General features: G+C 34.1%; 2 protein-coding genes across 4 annotated transcripts; one reads left to right on the top strand and one right to left on the bottom strand.

The window, feature by feature from the left end:
- Positions 1-3,703: 3,703 nt before the first annotated feature.
- LOC123536949 (uncharacterized) lies at positions 3,704-6,340 on the bottom strand. Its single transcript, XM_045320465.2, has 2 exons — positions 6,201-6,340; positions 3,704-6,018 (listed from the first exon to the last, which is right to left on the bottom strand). Exon 2 carries the CDS (start codon positions 6,016-6,018, stop codon positions 4,339-4,341), a length of 1,680 nt encoding a protein of 559 aa, XP_045176400.2. The 5' UTR covers positions 6,201-6,340; the 3' UTR covers positions 3,704-4,338.
- Positions 6,341-10,929: 4,589 nt separating this feature from the next.
- On the top strand, positions 10,930-13,268 carry LOC123536743 (uncharacterized). Of its 3 annotated transcripts, none has more exons than XM_045320130.2 (2): positions 10,930-11,091; positions 12,175-13,268. In XM_045320130.2, the coding sequence occupies exons 1-2, from the start codon at positions 11,068-11,070 to the stop codon at positions 13,141-13,143; spliced, it is 993 nt and encodes a 330-aa protein (XP_045176065.2). In that variant the 5' UTR covers positions 10,930-11,067; the 3' UTR covers positions 13,144-13,268. The 3 variants fall into 3 exon arrangements, with proteins under 3 accessions (XP_045176065.2, XP_045176067.2, XP_045176066.2); XM_045320132.2 differs by lacking the exon at positions 10,930-11,091 and adding an exon at positions 11,680-11,813; XM_045320131.2 differs by lacking the exon at positions 10,930-11,091 and adding an exon at positions 11,820-11,965.
- The last annotated feature ends 5,332 nt before the right edge of the window (positions 13,269-18,600 follow it).

The following is an 18,600-nucleotide window of genomic DNA, read 5'->3' as shown; positions in this document are numbered from 1 at the left end:
CAATTATGGAGGTCGTTTAACATTCTTAACGAAATAGATACAACAGTTAACCCTTAGCCCGCTAAATTTCTAAAATGGACTGGTCCATCATGCAATTTGGGCAATGCCATTTATTATTCCAAGGGGTGTTCACTAAAAATTTACTGACTGAATAGCGAACAGTGCAGACCATGGTCAGCCTGCACTTCCGTGCTGATCTTGGTCTGCACTGGTCTCAAAGGCAGAATCACTTGCTTCAAGCAGGCTAAAAATTGATATGTATCAACGTAGAACACACCAATTACCTGGAAACAGGGTTTTAAGATAGAAAATTGTCAAATCGTTTTATTTGTGTTGATGTCTTACCGACACAATTTAGGTGATATTGCGACTGTTAAGCTTTAAAATTAGAGGAGGACCCCCAGATGGCAATCCTTGTGGGCACTTGTATAGAACTACCGCAAGCAAGCTCTACACCCGTTCCGATGTTTCGAACCCAAAGCGGAGACGGGCAAGAGATTCGAAGTCATAGACCTTAATCATTGTGTTACGGAAGTCACCAATAAGAAATATGCCAAACTTAATTATGTAGGTACCAACTTCTGCCTCATTTAATAATAACAACAACATTATTATTATTTTCATTATTATCATTAAAATATATTTTTCTTGAGGAAAACATGATTTGCTATAGTCAGTCTAACATATGGTCCTCTAAAATAATGATTTTAGCATGAAGCACAGTGCGTAGCATTAATATGTAGCATTATAGGTCTGTACAACATTCAGATTGCATAAAAAAGACGTTAAGCTGTATGGTTGGTAAAGATGGTGCTATATATTCAACTTGAGTTCAGTCAAGGAATGTGTGCATCTTTATTTTTCATTTGAGCGCATGCTTTGAATGGGTTGTGGTGTTGTGATAGAGGAGCACAACATTGCATTGCTTCTTTTCCCTGCGCTCCGGAATCACTACATTTCTCATCATTTAGCTGACTTAGACACTATGTGCATAGAAAATAATCTCAATTCTTTCTTTCGTATTATCATCTTGACTATTCGAAGAATAGTGAGAGCTCTTCTACTCAAGCCGATATCGCAGCTTTGGCAGCGGCGTCACACCTTGGTTAAAGTTTTGCATGCAAGATCATATCTCAATAATAATTGCATAGACTGGTTTGAAATAATCAAGTTAGATAACTCTTGGTTAAATTTTATGCAGAGTATGGCCTTTCTTCATCTACTTAGAAAATTCTGTTTTAAAAGTTTTGTGCGCAACTTACTATCAGGCTATATCTCAGCAACGGCTAAAACTGCACAAAAAGTTTCCCGGTTATCAATGCTTCTGAAAGAATATAGTCAAATAACTGATTGAATTCAATACAAATCATGGACCATTTTCGACTAAGAAAGTTCAGTTAAAGCTTTGCTTGCCGCGATGCAACTAACTACAAAAATGTAGATCAACCTGTTTCTCAGTAACAACTACATTCGTCAGATTGAAACACGGGGCAATGCATTCCAGTCATCAAAGCTGAGGTACTAAAATAAGCAAGACAGATAACTCTTGGTTGAATTATCATGTAGATTACTTATTAATCTGTTGTTGTTGTTGTTTTTTTTTTTTGGAAGTTTTGCGTGCAACTTATTATGGAGCTACTGCATATACATGTATTTGACTAAAACATCACAAAAGAATTTTCATATCAAACATACTTACTAAACCAACTCCTGGAAAGAAATTAAAGTCATGACCCTTATCTGACTTTAAAAATTTGTTTGATATTTTACATGCATATTGTTATCTTGCCCTTATAGATTTTTAATATGTAATACATTGTTTTAAGAACGTAAGACTTGCCAATTTATGGCCGTTGGTCGACTTAGAATTTGTTGAATAATCGAGCGCACTGTCTTACGGACAGTTCTTGTTTTTAAGCTGGAATTATAAGGAAGTACTTTAGAATGCACTTTCTACAGAAACCTGGAGGTGGTATGTAAAAATATATTTCTAGGTCTTTCGCAAGGAAAACTTTCTCGTGCATACGCCATTCCACCTCGAGCACAACACATTTCAGGTCTTCAGATACCATTTTGAAGAGACCACCTATTCATCTAACAGAAAAATATTCAATAGATTATGTATAATTATATGACTATTAGGATTTTTGTTGCACCTAGTGAACACCAGATGTAATATTTTTACAGGTAAAAATGTAAAATCTAGTATAGAAACGAGGCAGACCTATTGACTTAACATGTAAAACGAACATTTTATTTGTTGTCTTTTCAATGGTTTGACTCATTTTTACATCAAGCAATCACGTGCAGTTTCGTTCGTAATGTTTTTAAAGATTAATCTTCTGAACGAGGATGCATTGTTTATTTTCATTAATAAAATGCCTATTGAACTATGATGGTAACGAATCACCTGGAATTAATCTATCCGAAAAGTAGACCTAATTAAGCAAACGTCATCTGAAAAAATTTGACGTCATAACCTTCTCTCCACTGTGCGTCAATCGTTGTTTAACGCAGATTTTGAAACGCGTAATCTCTTTGTTATTGACAAAAATATCTAGCCATGTTACAACTGATATTTTAGCTGTGAAATTACCAGATATATTTCACCGTTGTATTTCAATTTAAATGTACCAACTATTTAACCAAAGTTAAACGTCAATGTTCAACACAACGTCGTCCTGCAAGATATCCCCTTTTAATGTGACGGCGCTCTCTTTCATACTAATACAGCGACGCAATCTAAACATTTACTCATCAATATGCAACATTTTTGTCACATCTTAATTAAAAACGGGCACTTAAAACATCCCAAGTCATCAATTTCTATTTTAACTTGACAATCAAAAGCTCTCGTGTTCTCAGCATGGAGTTTCCTTCCCCATCGTGTGCAATTGACTCGTCTTTAATTCTATGTTCATCCTAATGTTTATGTCCGTTTAATAATTTTAAAGCGATAAAATAATCATTTCAGAAATGACAATTTGCCAATTATTCGTTAAAATACGCGGTCATCGTGTTCAAAAGTCAAGTGTTTGATAGCTGGAAATAATGCGAGCTATTTGTTTGAATGAAACAAGATGTTAAGTGCTGAAGCTTGACAAAATGCACGTTAGATCATACGCGACGGTTTGTCGGGCCATTTGAAGTGTCCGAAAGCATATCACAGTTTAGTTACTTTAGACAAACACTATCTTTTAAAGAAAATGTGTACGATGTGGTACGCCATAATGAATTGACTTTTTATCTAAATTATTACAGTTTTAGAATATTTGCTAGATTCTTAAATAGTTCATAAATGAACAAATTACTGTAAACTACAAGTTTTATAGACTGTATTGCATTACCGTGATCTTACTGATATTTCTATGTCTGTAGCACATTAAACAAAATGTATTAAGAATATGATAATTCATTCTGCAGGCAGTACGGAACATTCCAAAATTGCCACTCGAACCCTAGGCTAATGTGACGTCGCATGGCTTCTTGCAATACCTCACAGGAAGGTTTGTTTATTAATGTATAAAATACATTTTCTTGTCATTTTAACCTTAAAGCATTACACAGTTGATGCCTTTTACTCCTTTTATTGACACAGTCTTCAAGATTCAAACAGGCTTTTGCACAATAATGTATGCTGGAGATAAAACTTTGGGTTTATTAATGTAACCATACGTTTTGATATTAAGCAAAAAAAAAAAAAACTTTTCTAGATGTTTATTTACAAAAGCACTTGATACGTAAGTTTCTGTATACATAATTTAAGGTTTTAACAATTCACATACATGTATTTAGAATGTAAAGTATGTACAGTTTTTTATTACATTACGTCCTGAAAATATATATTGTATCTGCTATTCGCGTTTTTACATATAGTACACTGTACAAAATATTTTACAATTTATAGTTAGAAAAAGATCACTCCCGTGCACCAAAGGTCGGACTTAGTTCCTGGACGAATTATTTAGTACTGCAACGGCACTACTGTAGATCTCTGGTGCACCAGAATAAAAAGAAAGGAAAGACAGTAAGTATAAGTGAAAGGGCATAAATAGAAAGATATGTATACCATAAATTAATACAGATTATATATATATATAAGTATAAACAGATTATATGACTTTATACAGATAAAATATTTTACCAAACAACGTATTGCAATGTTGTGAAGGACGTTCGTGGTAATGTGTAGCCTACTATACAGCAAAGAATAAAATTTTCAAATATATTTATAAACTTTCTTTGGGTTTTTGTCTTTATAAGCGTATTTAAAGTCTTAAAGATTGTATTTTTGTTGCTAAACACATGCAAGTTTGAGTCCTATCTTTGTATCCGTAGTTACAATCTTATTCTTTCGTCCTTTTCAAGATCACTGCCCATAGAGCTTAGTCCCTCGTCCGAAGATTCATCCAGAACCATCGATTTCATGAAACTGTTCATTTCTTCGTCTTCATTTTTAACTTCTTTACCAAATATTGACTTTATAAAATCAGTAACATTCTTGTCCGACTCTTGATGATTCTTTACAGACTTAGCACATTTTTCAGTATTGCTCTCTTTTGTACAGTCTTTTAATTTGCAATTTTCTGTTTGCACGCTACAGCTGTTGATACAGATTCTATTTATACTGAAGAGGTTTTCACTATCATCATTATCTTCATCTTCCGTTTCTGACGTTTCAGTGATATTGATAATATCAGAAGTGTCCAATTCATCGTCAGTGATGCTATATTCTACAAGTTTCCTTGTGGAGCTTGTTACAGGTTTTTCATTTACAATATATGGAAAAATGCGCCCGTGTTCTGGCGTTTCCATGTACTGACGTGCCCTTGTGACGTCAAAAACATTGTTTCTGCGAACAAACGCAGTGTCTAAATCAGTTGAAGAGTCGGAGTCCTCCTCATGTCCAGAATCGACCAAAGGGATTGGACTTCCACACCAATCCTCCTTACACTTTTCAGACACTCTCCTAACTTTGTATGGTCCAGTAAGGCTGTAACTAGAGTCATCTGAAATGGTTCTTCTGAAAGTTGGTATACCCTTGTCACTGTTATCCTCGATAACCTTATAGCTTGACCTTTTCCCAGGAATAAGTCGTCTGCGAGCAGAGAATATTCTTGTAGACTGCGGTCGCGTCGTTGTCGTCTCCTCCTCCGCAGTTCGTACGTCAGAAAGTGAATACACCCTGTCTTGTGATCTTGGTTCAACATCTATAAATCCGAAATTCACTCTTTTTACAGCGTGCATTTTATTAGGATGCATGTCAGCAGACGCCCTCATGCGACTTCTGCAGTTACGAGACTTTGTTGTTTTCTTCGCCAAAGATTGTCTAGACGATTTAATCTTCCGTCTTCTTGGTCGCACAGGAGAGCTGTCCGATGAGTCAGCAGATTCATGTGTGGATCCACTATTTGATCTGCGGTAAGAATTTCTCCGGTACTTCTTTGCTGCCATAGCAGCAAAGAAATTTAAAAGTCCAGCAATTTTTGAATGGTCTAGTTTTGAAAGGAGTTCGTCCATGCTGCTATCCGAATCGCTCGTGCTGTCCACAAATCTTTCAACACTGCTGTCATCTGAGCATGAACCTTTTCGCATTTGACCCCTGTGTCTGTCTACCATATCAGAAAGTGAAGTAAGCGTCTGTAAATCGGGAAGTTTTCGAGTTTCTGGTTTTTGTTGTCTCGACTTTGTCTTTAAGTTCCATTTATGTTTCTTCTCGTCCAGCAAGACCGGGGTAAGAGGCTCTGACTTTCTCAAAACTAACTTATTTGGTTCCCCTCTCCAAGATTCTACCACCTTGACAATTCTGCTTTTACAAGGCAGTGCCTTTTCTGCATCGAATGACACCTCATAAATGGCGAAAAGGTGTCGGTATTCCTTTTTAACTCCAGTTTTCTTCAGCACCATTTTGATGACGTCGCCACATGTTGTGTACTTTGTAGCTCCTCTCACATAACGAATGGAGCCATCTACCTTCAGCGGAATACCTTTGTTTTTTAGGTGTTGCACATCGGCCATCTGAAAAAGAAAACAGTCATATTCCATAAATCTGAATTCACTTCAAATACAATTAATTCCCTACCAAATGGAAGTAATACATGTAAAATATTTAGAGCATTAATAATTTGAACATTAATCTGGTATCTAATGTCCGTCCTTTATTAAATTAATGTAAAGTTTACAGATGTACAATAACCTACTATACAAAGTTGATAGTTCCAGTGTATATTTTAATCCGTGTTTTAAAACAAAATGCAGCTACATGCATTCTGTACTGACAACGTAACTTATTTCCTCACTATAGTAGTTTATGTTCGTTTATGAAATTTGAAAGTTTCTGCAAAAGACAGTTTTGACCTGCTGATGACGTTGTTTTTTGTTTTTTTTTTTCATAATATTTCTGCATGCATCAGTGAAAGAACGAAAACGCCGATTTGTATTTTTATTTCTTTTGTCTGATTTTATGAATATTTAATATCGTTGTCGGCTCTCAATGATGTAACATGAGACCTTATGTCTGGGGAAGTGTTTCCGACGAAAACAGTCAAATATTTCGGGCCTTGTCATTAATATTTGATATCATACAATGACAGGTAGATGTATCTCATAATGACTGGCTTACGACTCCCATTCTTACATTGAAAGGAGCTTCTCTTACAAAATATGTGCATAAAAAACTTCTTTTTAAGTAGAATAATAGCTTTAAATATTGCTTGAGATAACGGTTAAAAGTTTCAAATAAGTGTATTATACGCGGGCATCATTGCCTGTCGGTTTTAGTAAAGTCATGTTAGAAAATGTATAAGTATAACAAAAATAATACGCAACTCTACATTGATTATTACATATTCAACTCAAAAATAATTATATATATATAAAAAACCTATTCATATTTCAAAGTTACGGACCCATTATAGACCTATCATAAATGTGCGATTTTCGTCATGAATAAAATCCATTTAAATTAGCTGACGCACAGAATACAACTAAGAAAAATAATAAGAGACTGGGTTTGAGCCCGTTCTGAGAGTTAACGAAATGTGAAATACCCATCACGCCCACTAGCACAGGCTTAGCGGTTATTATAATTAATATGTATGATACTTTTTAAACTAGTTCCGTGAAGGTAAAACGTCGACAATTATGTTCACTAAAAATAATACCAATACAAATGTATAATTACAAGGTCTGATCATTCTAAACAAAGTTAGGAATTACAGATACATGTATTGTAATGGGAGTTCACAAAATAAAAGGCAAGATAAAAAACGAGTTGGAGACAAGTCGGCCTCTTTAGTATTTTTTCCGTCTGAAACATTGATTCAATCGCACTTGGTCTACTATTCTATAAATTTTTGAAGTCATTTGGAAACACGCGAGTTAAAAAAGAATAAACATTTTCATTATATATGTAAGCATTAAAAAGTCATAACTTACACCTAGTTAGTCAATATATCCGTAAAAATGCAATTAATATCCGAGTACTATTCCACTCACGACTGATCTCATTTCGAAACTGCAACAATTTTCTGATACGTTGTTATTTAAATAATTACAGGGCTCTCAGTTTTGACAAAAAATAAATGTTGCTGTTTTTCGGTGGCTGAAGAAGTGACTTATTGATTGAACGTCACCAAGATTTTACGACGTAATGACTAATTGAGCCCTAGGGGTCTCCATTTTGTGTGATAATTGATATTTGGCCCTTAAAACTTCAAACGCATTGATCAGATAAAATTTGGCTCAACAAGGGTTTAATTGAAAGGTAACATGTTAAAATCTTACGATTTTAGTGCCGGTACTATCACGATGAAACGGTTTTATTAAAAGACAATCTTTTGAGATTAAATCAGATAAAGTAATTTAACAATTTGGCAAAGTTACAATTAATGCATTTATCTTATTAAGCAATTTAACATCCTACAGTTTTTGCTACAGATTGTAATGCTGGCCCAGAGGTAAAGTATCCAGAATATTGTCTTGCGTGTCTTTTTATTTATAAAACCATGACACCACCCCCACACCTACATCTTTTGGTCGTTTGTGTACTCAAAATGAAACAACGATAGATAACAACATTGGCATCAACAATAATTACCAATGTACAATTATTCTATATAATTGAAATAACTTTCATTTCCTCTTTCTTGAAAAGATGTTACATTCATGTAATTGGATACTTTTTACTAAGTATACGTATATGGGTAAATAATGTTTCACAGTACATTTTTCTTTTAAATTATTATAACTAGATTTTATAGATAGATTTTATAGATGTTAGTTACGTCGTAAAAATGAACGACGATCCGTTATGACGTAATTTCGTGTGCGATATCGGCATCCTTCGGTCTTAACATAATTCTTTTTTATAACAACCGGAGAATGCCGAACCTACTCACGGAGAATGCCGAATCTGGATAGGGGGAATACGTAAAGGAACGGAAAATGCCGATTGTTACGGATCGACCTGTGCATAAAATTCCTACATGTGGATATAAAGCATGAGATAAATACATGCAGCCCCCAAAAAGTCTATAAGTAACTTTTATATATGAAAATAATAATATTTTATTTCACTTAATTACGTTTTCACGACACGTTGTTAGTGTAAACTAACATTTGTGATCGCGCCAATTGTCTAAAAATGACTAATAGCTCTCTGTGTCTTTATACGTCAATAGTAGAATTTAAATTATCTTTTACGTTTGATTTCTCGTTTTTAGATTTTTCTGGATTTTGATTGATGAATCCTTTTGTTACTTGTAATATATATGGCCAACATACGAATTTTGAGGTAGGCACAACGCAGCACGTTAATTTCGAGTGTAAATTCTTGACCATCACGATACTGATCTAAATTGACAAAAATTTGAAAAAATCAAAGCATAAATTCAAATCGTTCGAAAATATTTTGACAAGAGTAAAAAATTTAATCAACATGTAGATAGTGACTAACACGTCTGAGCCTTTAATTCGACGAGAAATTTGACAAAAAGGTCCGATCTGTGACTATGATAAAACAAGCTCCCCTTTTGATTCATTCGTCGATTGCTGATCATTAAACGGTGTTAAAATGAAATCTCTCGCAATCTTCATGCAGTTCGACATTGTTAAATGACTGCTTTGACATGATGTCAAGTGGTTCAACATTATCCGGACACGATCTTGTAAACCTGTGTCCAGTCGCAATTTTTTTTGAGATACGGCTAATATCAGATGTTGGAAAAAAATATAATCATAATAAAGTATTAAAACGTTTTGTTACAAGTCAAACCGTATGACTCACAGTCCTGATATCTATTTTTATATAAGACACGAACAAATACAAAGAAAAAATGTCGTGATGGAATATCGCTTCACGTTTTCCCAAATACAGGCACGTGACTTTTATTAAAGATTAATTAATGTTTTATCTCTCGAAAGTCAATTGAAACTGCAAACATATTAAGAATACTGCTAAACTAAACATAAGATTAAAGAACAGCTGGATGTCAAAAAAAAAAAAAAAGAAGAAAAAAAAAGGAATAAAAACGAAATTCACAAGCATTGTTATTAACATGCCAAATAAAAAAAAATCTTAAAACAAGGAACATGTTGAATACAATAAATTTACAACTAAAATTGAGGAGGAGTCTGACTGTCAATGTCAGGAGTGTTATGTCGTTACAATGTAGTGTCTGGAGTGTTACCATTGCTCTAAGGCAATTAAACTTCTGAATGACACGATTTTTAACTAAAGTCATGGAATATAAAACAATGCATCAATGTCAGGCTTCAAGTTGTCATATTGCTACCTTCTACATTATTTTCTTGATGTATTTTATAAAATTTAATAAAACAAAAGATATCTCTAATCAGTATTATTAATGTGTTGAACAACGACTCTGCATCGCTGACTTATCAACTGATTTGAGGTATTAAATATTTTCGATCTATCGAAATATTTTAAATGATATTTTTTCCAGTCAATTGTAACACCGGATGAGTTACTTGTGGTTGCTTACTTCTTTACTTGACTTGTTACTAAAGTTTGATGTCTGTTTTCAATTAATACGCAATAATATTGACATTTATATGTATTTTGCGCACACTTAATTCTATTGCTTATAATATTTGCAGAAAATGGAGTGTTTAAAAATCTTCTTATAATTGTAGTTCCTATTTCTCTTTTATTGTGATAAAAGAAGATGTATGAGACATTTTGTATAAATCTTGTGAATAGGGTTTTAGAAATGAAGGTGAAATTTAATCCAAGTACATGTTTATGTAAACAATTCGTTAGTTAAACCACAATTTATGGTTTATTAATAAAAAAACACATACCTTTAGGAGCTGCATTTTTATTAAGTTTCGTCTTCCGTACGTAATTTTTTTCTTCCCTAATTTTACCAAAGTATCAGTTACAAAATGTTATGTTGTTTTTTCTGTGTGCAATGAAAACACTGATAATGGAACACTTGGACATTGTTTTTAAATATAGTTGGCAATTATTACTTCTTATTCTCAAGTTAATACTAACTATTAACTCTGTTGTATACTAGCATTTATTTAATCAGTGTCTTAATTTTTTTAAAAATATATTTTTATTTATCAATTATTTATACTTACAATATAAACATACGGCCTGCAATTTCCTATTCTTACCAGTTCCATTGTGGGACAATAAATGACCAATTGTTGAATTAATCATTTACCAATTAAACATTCGACGGGCCTGTCTGACAATTCTTACTAATTTAAATTAGACATGACACCATTAGAGTACTATAGTTTTTGACACGGGTATTTTTTCACGGCTTTTTTGTGCACCTTAATGAGTGTCCAACAATTAATTAGTTAAAACACCTTGCAATACAATTAACGTAAGCTTCTGTACGGTGAAGTGTGACAAACTATGTTACGGTATTTTGCAGATTCACAGCTGTTGGTTTTGAGTAAGTCGAGGATACGCTGACAAGATCTGGATGAACTATAAAACTGACGTAGAGTGGATTTTCATCAGTTAATGAAATCAACTACAACAGACAATCAGTATTTGCTCATCTTTATATTCTTCAACTTTTAACGATGCCTGCTTATTCAAAACCAAAGGTAAATACACAGTTTTGATACTATATGTCATACTACTTGTAATTATATACACTGAAGATAAAAAAATCAGTAATATTCAGTAATATAAAAAGTGTGCACTTATTACCATGAAATCTTGCACATGGGATTTTACTTTTAATATAAAAATAAAGTCGAGGTACACATGTTTTACACATTTTTTCTTAATTATTTATTATATACCAGGTTTATACAAAGCTATTTTCACGACAAAGACATACGCTAATAGAGAAAAATTCAATAATTCATCAGAATATTTGAGATAGATTTCAAAAAAATATTTAAGTTAAACTTATTTCGTGTGTGTGTATATATTTGGAAATAATTCAACAAATTATTTCAGAATTAAAGGAACACTGAATTGTTTATACAGCTAATTTATGCATTCCACAAGTAATATAGGCAATTTATCATATTTTCGATTTTGATTGCACTTTGATATTTAAGACCTATTGTGCTAGCAGTAAGAAAACCTGCGACTTCCGTTTATCAGACATCATGGATTATTTGAGATGTATGTAAAACTGTGATTGTATACAATAGTTGTTTCTCACAGTGTGTGTAAAACCCAAATGTGGAGATCTGCAATCTATTGTTTGTACAATAGCGGTAACACTAGACAATCAGTAGCAATTATAACATACTATTGTAGAGCGTATGTCAGGGTTTCAGACGATTAAAACTATGCGAAGGCTTCAAACAATGTAAGACTGGCATTTAAATTGCTGATCGCATGTCATTTTATAATGTTAGTTCGTTCAAAAAGGACGTGTTTAAATGTTACAGTTAAAAATTAGAAAAAAGTTAGAAACATCTGGAATAAATAAAACAGAAACTTAATTCTTATTATTGAAATGTAAGTAATAAATGTGTATTTTCTTTATCAATGTGTGCTTGATATGTCAGTTAAACTATGCACGTTGTTTACGGTCTGAGTGCACACATAGTCACAAATGTACATTGTATGTTTTATTTTTTATCATATGTTAATGTTATGTCATAATGATGATTTTTAGAATCTGAAATTTTAGAAAAGATATTTATATTTAATTTTTGACATTTCAGACTGGACGTATTATGGATTCTGGTCGTTCAACCTTGGGAAGAGTGTTTTGCGTAACAGGGATGCAGAGCCAGTCTCATGAGCACGTGCAGTCTGCAACGCCAAGTTTGATGGGTTCAGAATGTGGATCGACAAATTTCATTGGCCAGTGTGATACTGATTCCAATACGTCGGGTTATCTATCATCTTCGTCTTTTGAATCATCAGGGGAGGAGAAACGCTTGCTACCGAATGAGCAGAAGGTCTTCAACGTTTGGACAAAATGGGGACAGCAGGTCCATATTCCAAAAAGTTCGACGCCCAAACAAGGCTCTGAATCTATAGCATATAGAAAATTGGCTAAACGTGTAAACATGACAAACGAAAGTGGTAAAAACGTTTTGTGTATTAAGAAAAACTTTCAGTCAAATACAAACGAACCAGAGGTTTTTGATTCATTTTGGGATATCCAGACCCCACAAAGAGTACAAAGGAGTAGCTCAGAAGGTGATGTGAATAACATGGATAAGAAAACTAATGACGATTGGAAGCGGAAGTCAGTTCAAGCTCCAATAACGCATGACGCCGGTCAGGAAATAGTCAAGAATAATAAACTTACCAAATCACAGGACTGGAAGCGAAAACCATTTCTCACCCTGTCAGATTCTCAGTTGGATTTAAGACTATGTGCTCCAAATCATAATGCAACACGCAAGTCATCAGCTTATAGCGCACTGCCAAGATACCGCGTTAAGGTGGACGCAGATCCTGTTGTTACTAAAAATAAACTTGTTCAGCAGCTTACAAAATCATGTGCGGATTTCGTTGACGAAGGAGTACCTGTCGATGAATCAATGAGTGAATTTTTATCGAATGTGGACAGAGAAAATCTCGCCAGCTTCTTGAACTTTTATGACAAAGTAACAAACAGCAGTGCTTCATATGAAAAAGCTAGAAGAAATCCAAATAACTACGAAGCTGTTTACTATTGATAGCTGAATGTTGATTTATAGCCAAAATAGTGCAATTGAGTGATAAAATGTCTTTGTATTGCTGTATGCACAAGATGTTTCACGTTGTTTTTGTTTGTATAATAAATGATAACATTTAAAACGTACTTTATATCTTTTCTTTTAGGTAAATTCTTTTGTGAATTTTGACACCAGGTTAGCTTTTCGACACTTGGCATTTGGTCCAAGGGCAAGGTAGACACTGTCCGTAACGATTCTGTCTGCACAGAAGTAACCAATAGCAAACGCAACTAAGAGAGACAACTCAAAATATACTTACTGTTAATGTTACGTCAAATCGCCCCTTGCACGTACAATATACTGATTAGTATAGCGTACACTCAATGTGACATAATTAATGCCCACCGTTAAAAATACGTGTTGGAACACATTTCTTAATTATTTTTTTGGAATTTTATTTCAAAATGTTCTAAAATTTATAACACATACTTGCTGCCCTAAGTCCTTTTTTGTAAAGAATATAGAAAAAAAAGATATTGTGTGCCAGACATGCTTATCTAGGTATTCGAAAATTGAATTACATATCTTTTTTAGCATCATATGTCAGATAAATTCAATTTAAATATGAAAAAAATGCAGTTATATGAATCACAAGTTATACACACAATGAGGACATAAAGAAAAACTATTTATGAAAAAGTAGGTTTGTACAGATTCAACGCAGCACACGCAGTTTCAACGCATACTATGTTATGTTATGCTCCAAACGCATCTAACAACAGACTATGGGTAATCAAATTATGTGCAAAAAGAAGGGAATACGGTTTGCAATTATCAACCTCCCCAGCATGAAGAACATACCATAGTAATTTGACTTGAGGGGAGTTAACCAATCACATAAAACGCAAGTTACATGCAAAACAAGCGCTTAGTCTTGTATACGTATACGTTGATGAAATCAACAATCAAGCAAACATGACTTGTCATTCATGTATTGTCATAATTCATCTAGTTTAGTAAACAACACTGTTCGAAGACAGACGTGCTTTCCCAGTATAATAATGGGTAAATACCATTAAATGACCAACTTAGCAAAGTTTCAGTTTGTTTTTGGAAACATTTGAACATCTTTCAATAAAAATGCAGTCTGAATTTTAGGTTTCATACTGTTGACATACTAGTATCTTGAGTATAAATTATAGTCATGGAAATTTCTTAATTTGATCATCCATCAAGAAACCCCGTGTACAGCTCGGTTTGACGGGATAAAAACAAATGTTTCATTAGTCTGATAAATTTTGTCAGTATGCATTTATTGTCTCGTCTATACATGATAAAGAACATTACATATGTAAATAACAACTATAATAAAACAATTATAAGAGACATGACAGGGGGTTGCGCTCCCAACCATAAAACTACATACCCACGTGTGTTGAACCATACATTTCACAGAAACGAATGCTTTACACGTATGAAGAATTCGTGCGAATTCCTCACACATTTGTTACAAGTACGGCCTAAAATATCACATCAGAAATGTTACGTGTTTTTGCTTTAAATGGGTACAGATGCGAAACGTAAAATTCACAAATGTATGACATATTCGTAGGATTTTTGTGAAATATTCGCACAAAATTCCTCACATGTGTGAAGAATTCGTTTCTATGGAATTTACAGTTCAATACAGCACATTACACACACGGCGTTTAAAATTCTTCAAATGTCTAGCAGATTCTGTGCTCTCAATACTTAATACATATAAAAGCTAGAGACATTGTTGACAGGCACTACCAATTTGCGGTCTATACTCTAGGGGCGGATGGACCGTAGGCTCTACCAATGTAAATGATGCGTTGAACAAATTACCTTGAAGTATATAGAGAATTTCATTCCGCTCCGTGAGGATCTGACTGAAGAGCATGTCCGGACATGTCCTCAGTGAGAACCTCCAATACACTGACCACCCTTAAGTGATTTTTCGACTTAAACTGTTCTGATCTAGTGCGGTTGCTGTGTTCATTTTTTCACAAGCACAACAACCACCACTAAAATTCCGGAACAGGGAGGTAACCAAACAAAACATGAACATTAATTCAATGGAGTAGTCTCTCCTACTTGACTGCAAAAGTCAACATTTAGACAGTGAACCAGTGGGTTTTAAAGCCATTGACACCAAGCACCGCAAATGATCGCTTAACGAAGGTAGGTAGAATTCAGCCTAATGTTTCCAGAAAAAATGAGCAATCCTAGACCTATAACAGAACTCCTGACATGAGATACATGTACATGATAAATTGCAGCATGTCTCTGCCAGGTTGTTTTAATTTTCGAAAGCAAGAAATAATCATTTTAGGAAAGGCAATTTTGAATAAAAACGCAAACGAAAACGAAATGTTTCTATTATATCTTCTAAACCATAAATAGTCAAGGTAATTTGTAAATTTGATCATGTTTAACGAAAACAAATCCATTCGCAGTCAAGTCTCATTATCCACTATTATCATAATAATGTCGTGTCTAGTTTCTTTTGTGTTTGTTTTGCTGCATCATGCCTTAACAACTGAAAATTTGATATCATCGTTCATACCTACATAACGTTGCACACACACCTTTTTTTGCAGATTGTTGTCTGCATAATATTTTCGGACAGGTTTATTGCAGCATCATTCAACCCTGGAGAAATCCAACAAAAGTGCCAAGGAGATACCGTGTACTTAAACTAAACTAGAAACCTGCCCTTTTTAAATTAAATTGATTCATGATGTCATGCAGTAAAACATTTGTTGAACGACTTGCCGGTCAAAGTGCCCCTCCAGACATCATTTCAGACATGGGCGGGTACCTGAATGGAACCAATTTCCGTAAACTAACTGCATAGCTTCCTCACATGAAGAATTCTACACCTCAAGTGAGGTTTTGAACCCACATCGGTGAGGGGCAAGTGAATCGAAGTCCGTGTCCTTAACCACTCGGTCACAGTGCCCTCTTTTGAAATTAAGAGTCCATTGTTACAATCCATGACCTAGATGCAACATGAAGTTTGAACAGATCAAAGTTAAATCCATAATAACGATAAATATTTTGTTCTAAAGTGAATTTTCTAACGTTGCAATGGTTTAGCCATTCAAATTAAGATGATGGTGGTCTATATGTATAACATACACGTATATAAATTTAGTTCTAGGCTGTTTCAGTTCAAGTCAAACTGACTCAAGGGAACAGTATTCATGAACATTTCTGTGTCAACATTGGGCGAAATCTCGCAAAAAAGCTCCGCCATAAGGATACACTTACAGCTTTTACCCCAAGAATAAATATTGGTGAAAATAAAAACAAATAGTTTCGATTATTCGGAAAGAAAACATAAGAACAAGAACAAGAGAAACATAAAGCTAATAAGTGTTCATAAAATATTCTCTGTTGAAATTCTAAGAACACTATAAGCTATAGGCAGTCAGATTATGTATTAAAAGAAAACATCCAAACACATCAACTTGTTTAAAGAGCCTCGCATTCTTGTTCTATACATTTTCGAACACGTTTTTTATTAAATACAACTAAAAAAAAAAGTTTACTTGATATGAGGTAACAAAGCAAATAACTTGAACCTTAACAGGCTCTCACACCCAGATATTGAAAGGAAGATGCCCTCAAAATAAATACATGTATAAATTGTAGCATTTAAAAATTCAATTGTTTTACTCAATCATTAAATCTCCACACATGCGCTCGCATATACTCGTGTAGTTACCTGTAGTTAGAGGTCTGCTGCACGTGGGGTTTGAACCCAATACAACCGGACTGAACTATTGGCATGCACATGCATGCATAACATATTAGCCTTTCAAAGGGACTAACCCACATATTTTAGGCGAGAAATAATTTCTCTCAAATATCCATAAAAAGTGAGTACTCTGAAAGTGACTAGTGGTACACATTTCTTGAACATTTTTTTGCAAGATTATAAATAACCAAAAAATATTGATCAGGAGGTAGTAAACCGTTGCAACGCTTTTAAAGTAATGCAAAAAACACTCTTACATTCTTCTTGTATTTTTACCAATATCTAACTTTTATTTTCACCCGAGGCTCGATTTTGTATCATTTAGCGTTGGTTATATCATTTAGTGTCAGTTTTGTATCATTTAACGTCAGTTGTATCATTTAGCGAAATTATATCATTTAGCGTTCCCACACTCCTATTTCATTTTTCAGTGTCGTTTACACCGACTTGGTGGAAATGAACTTGTTGAAAAATTTCCCCCAGACTGTGGGCGTTTAGCTTTAAGTTACCTGAATAAAAAAGTACTTAAAATCCTATTGAAACTGTTACAATCATTACATATAGTCAAGACAATTTCATAAATTTGATCATTTTTCACGAAAACATATATCCACCTACACCAGTCATTATCATAAAAATGAAGGTATTCCGCAACGTCATACTTGAACTACTTTTAAGCCATATACAATTTCGCTTTTCAGGAGTTTAACCCATGACATGTATGGGCTTTATTGCAGACAGTCTAGTCTCAGAACGTTATCAATTAGCCCGGAAGAATCAGGCCAAAATTCGATTGAATTATTCTTTATTCATAGCGGTACGGTGCATTTTGATAGAAGAAAGATAAATCTTATGAAAATGAATACCAGTTTTGATAAATTAAAGGAAAATAAAAACATCTCTTTCTGTAGATTACAGAAACTTTAAAATAGAAAACCGCCTCGATAGCATAGTGGTAGAGCGTACGGGAGGTCGTGGGTTCGATTCCCGGCCGCGTCGTACCAAAGACGTAAAAAATGGTATCAGTTGCTCCCTTGCTTGGCACTCAGCATTAAAAGGGAAACTGGCCTCTTTTCTCATACCGTCGTGGCGATGGATTCCATCAGGAATGAGATGTCGAGAATGATTAATATAAGTTGTAGGACTTCCTTCACAATCGACCTAAAATAAATTATGTATAAACTAAAATAGAAAGGCAATATTTTTTTGGCAGCCACCAAATATTAGCTTTTTATTTCGAGTGGTTTTTATAGAATATGAAACTCTGCAGGGATACTGAAATGTGGTTGCTTAAGTGGAGTAACAACGTAGGGAAGGTGGTCGATAATATCTTACGTCACACCTTATATTTTACGTCACACTTGTAGATGCACAGACAAAGCTGACAACAGACTCACACCTGAAAAGACTTGTCAGTTTATTCCAGGCTGTGCTGGAACCACTCCAACAACATTGAAACGTGACAAGATAACACAACTTAAGCCTGTAATATACACTTATCACAATTGACGTCGCTTGAGTGATATAAAGCCATTATTTAAGAAATGAAATTATTTTATTTGTGTGAATTTGGCTAAACAAACGACATACGACATTCGAAAAATGTGAATGTCGTGCAGTAGACGACATACGACATTCAAAACATTTGAATGTCGTCTAGTGCGCGACATACGACATTCGAAAACTGTGAA

This window comes from Mercenaria mercenaria, chromosome 17 (genome assembly GCF_021730395.1).
Source record: "Mercenaria mercenaria strain notata chromosome 17, MADL_Memer_1, whole genome shotgun sequence".
Taxonomy (NCBI): Eukaryota; Metazoa; Mollusca; class Bivalvia; order Venerida; family Veneridae; genus Mercenaria; species Mercenaria mercenaria.
Note: the sequence above shows the minus strand (reverse complement) of the source record. Positions and strands in the feature narration are given on the sequence as shown.

Coding starts and splice junctions, on each gene's coding strand:
- LOC123536949 (XM_045320465.2), bottom strand. CDS start 6,018: ATGGCCGATGTGCAACACCTAAAAAACAAAGGTATTCCGCTGAAGGTA.
- LOC123536743 (XM_045320130.2), top strand. CDS start 11,068: ATGCCTGCTTATTCAAAACCAAAG. Junction 11,092..12,174: donor CTGCTTATTCAAAACCAAAG/GTAAATACACAG, acceptor TTGACATTTCAG/ACTGGACGTATTATGGATTC.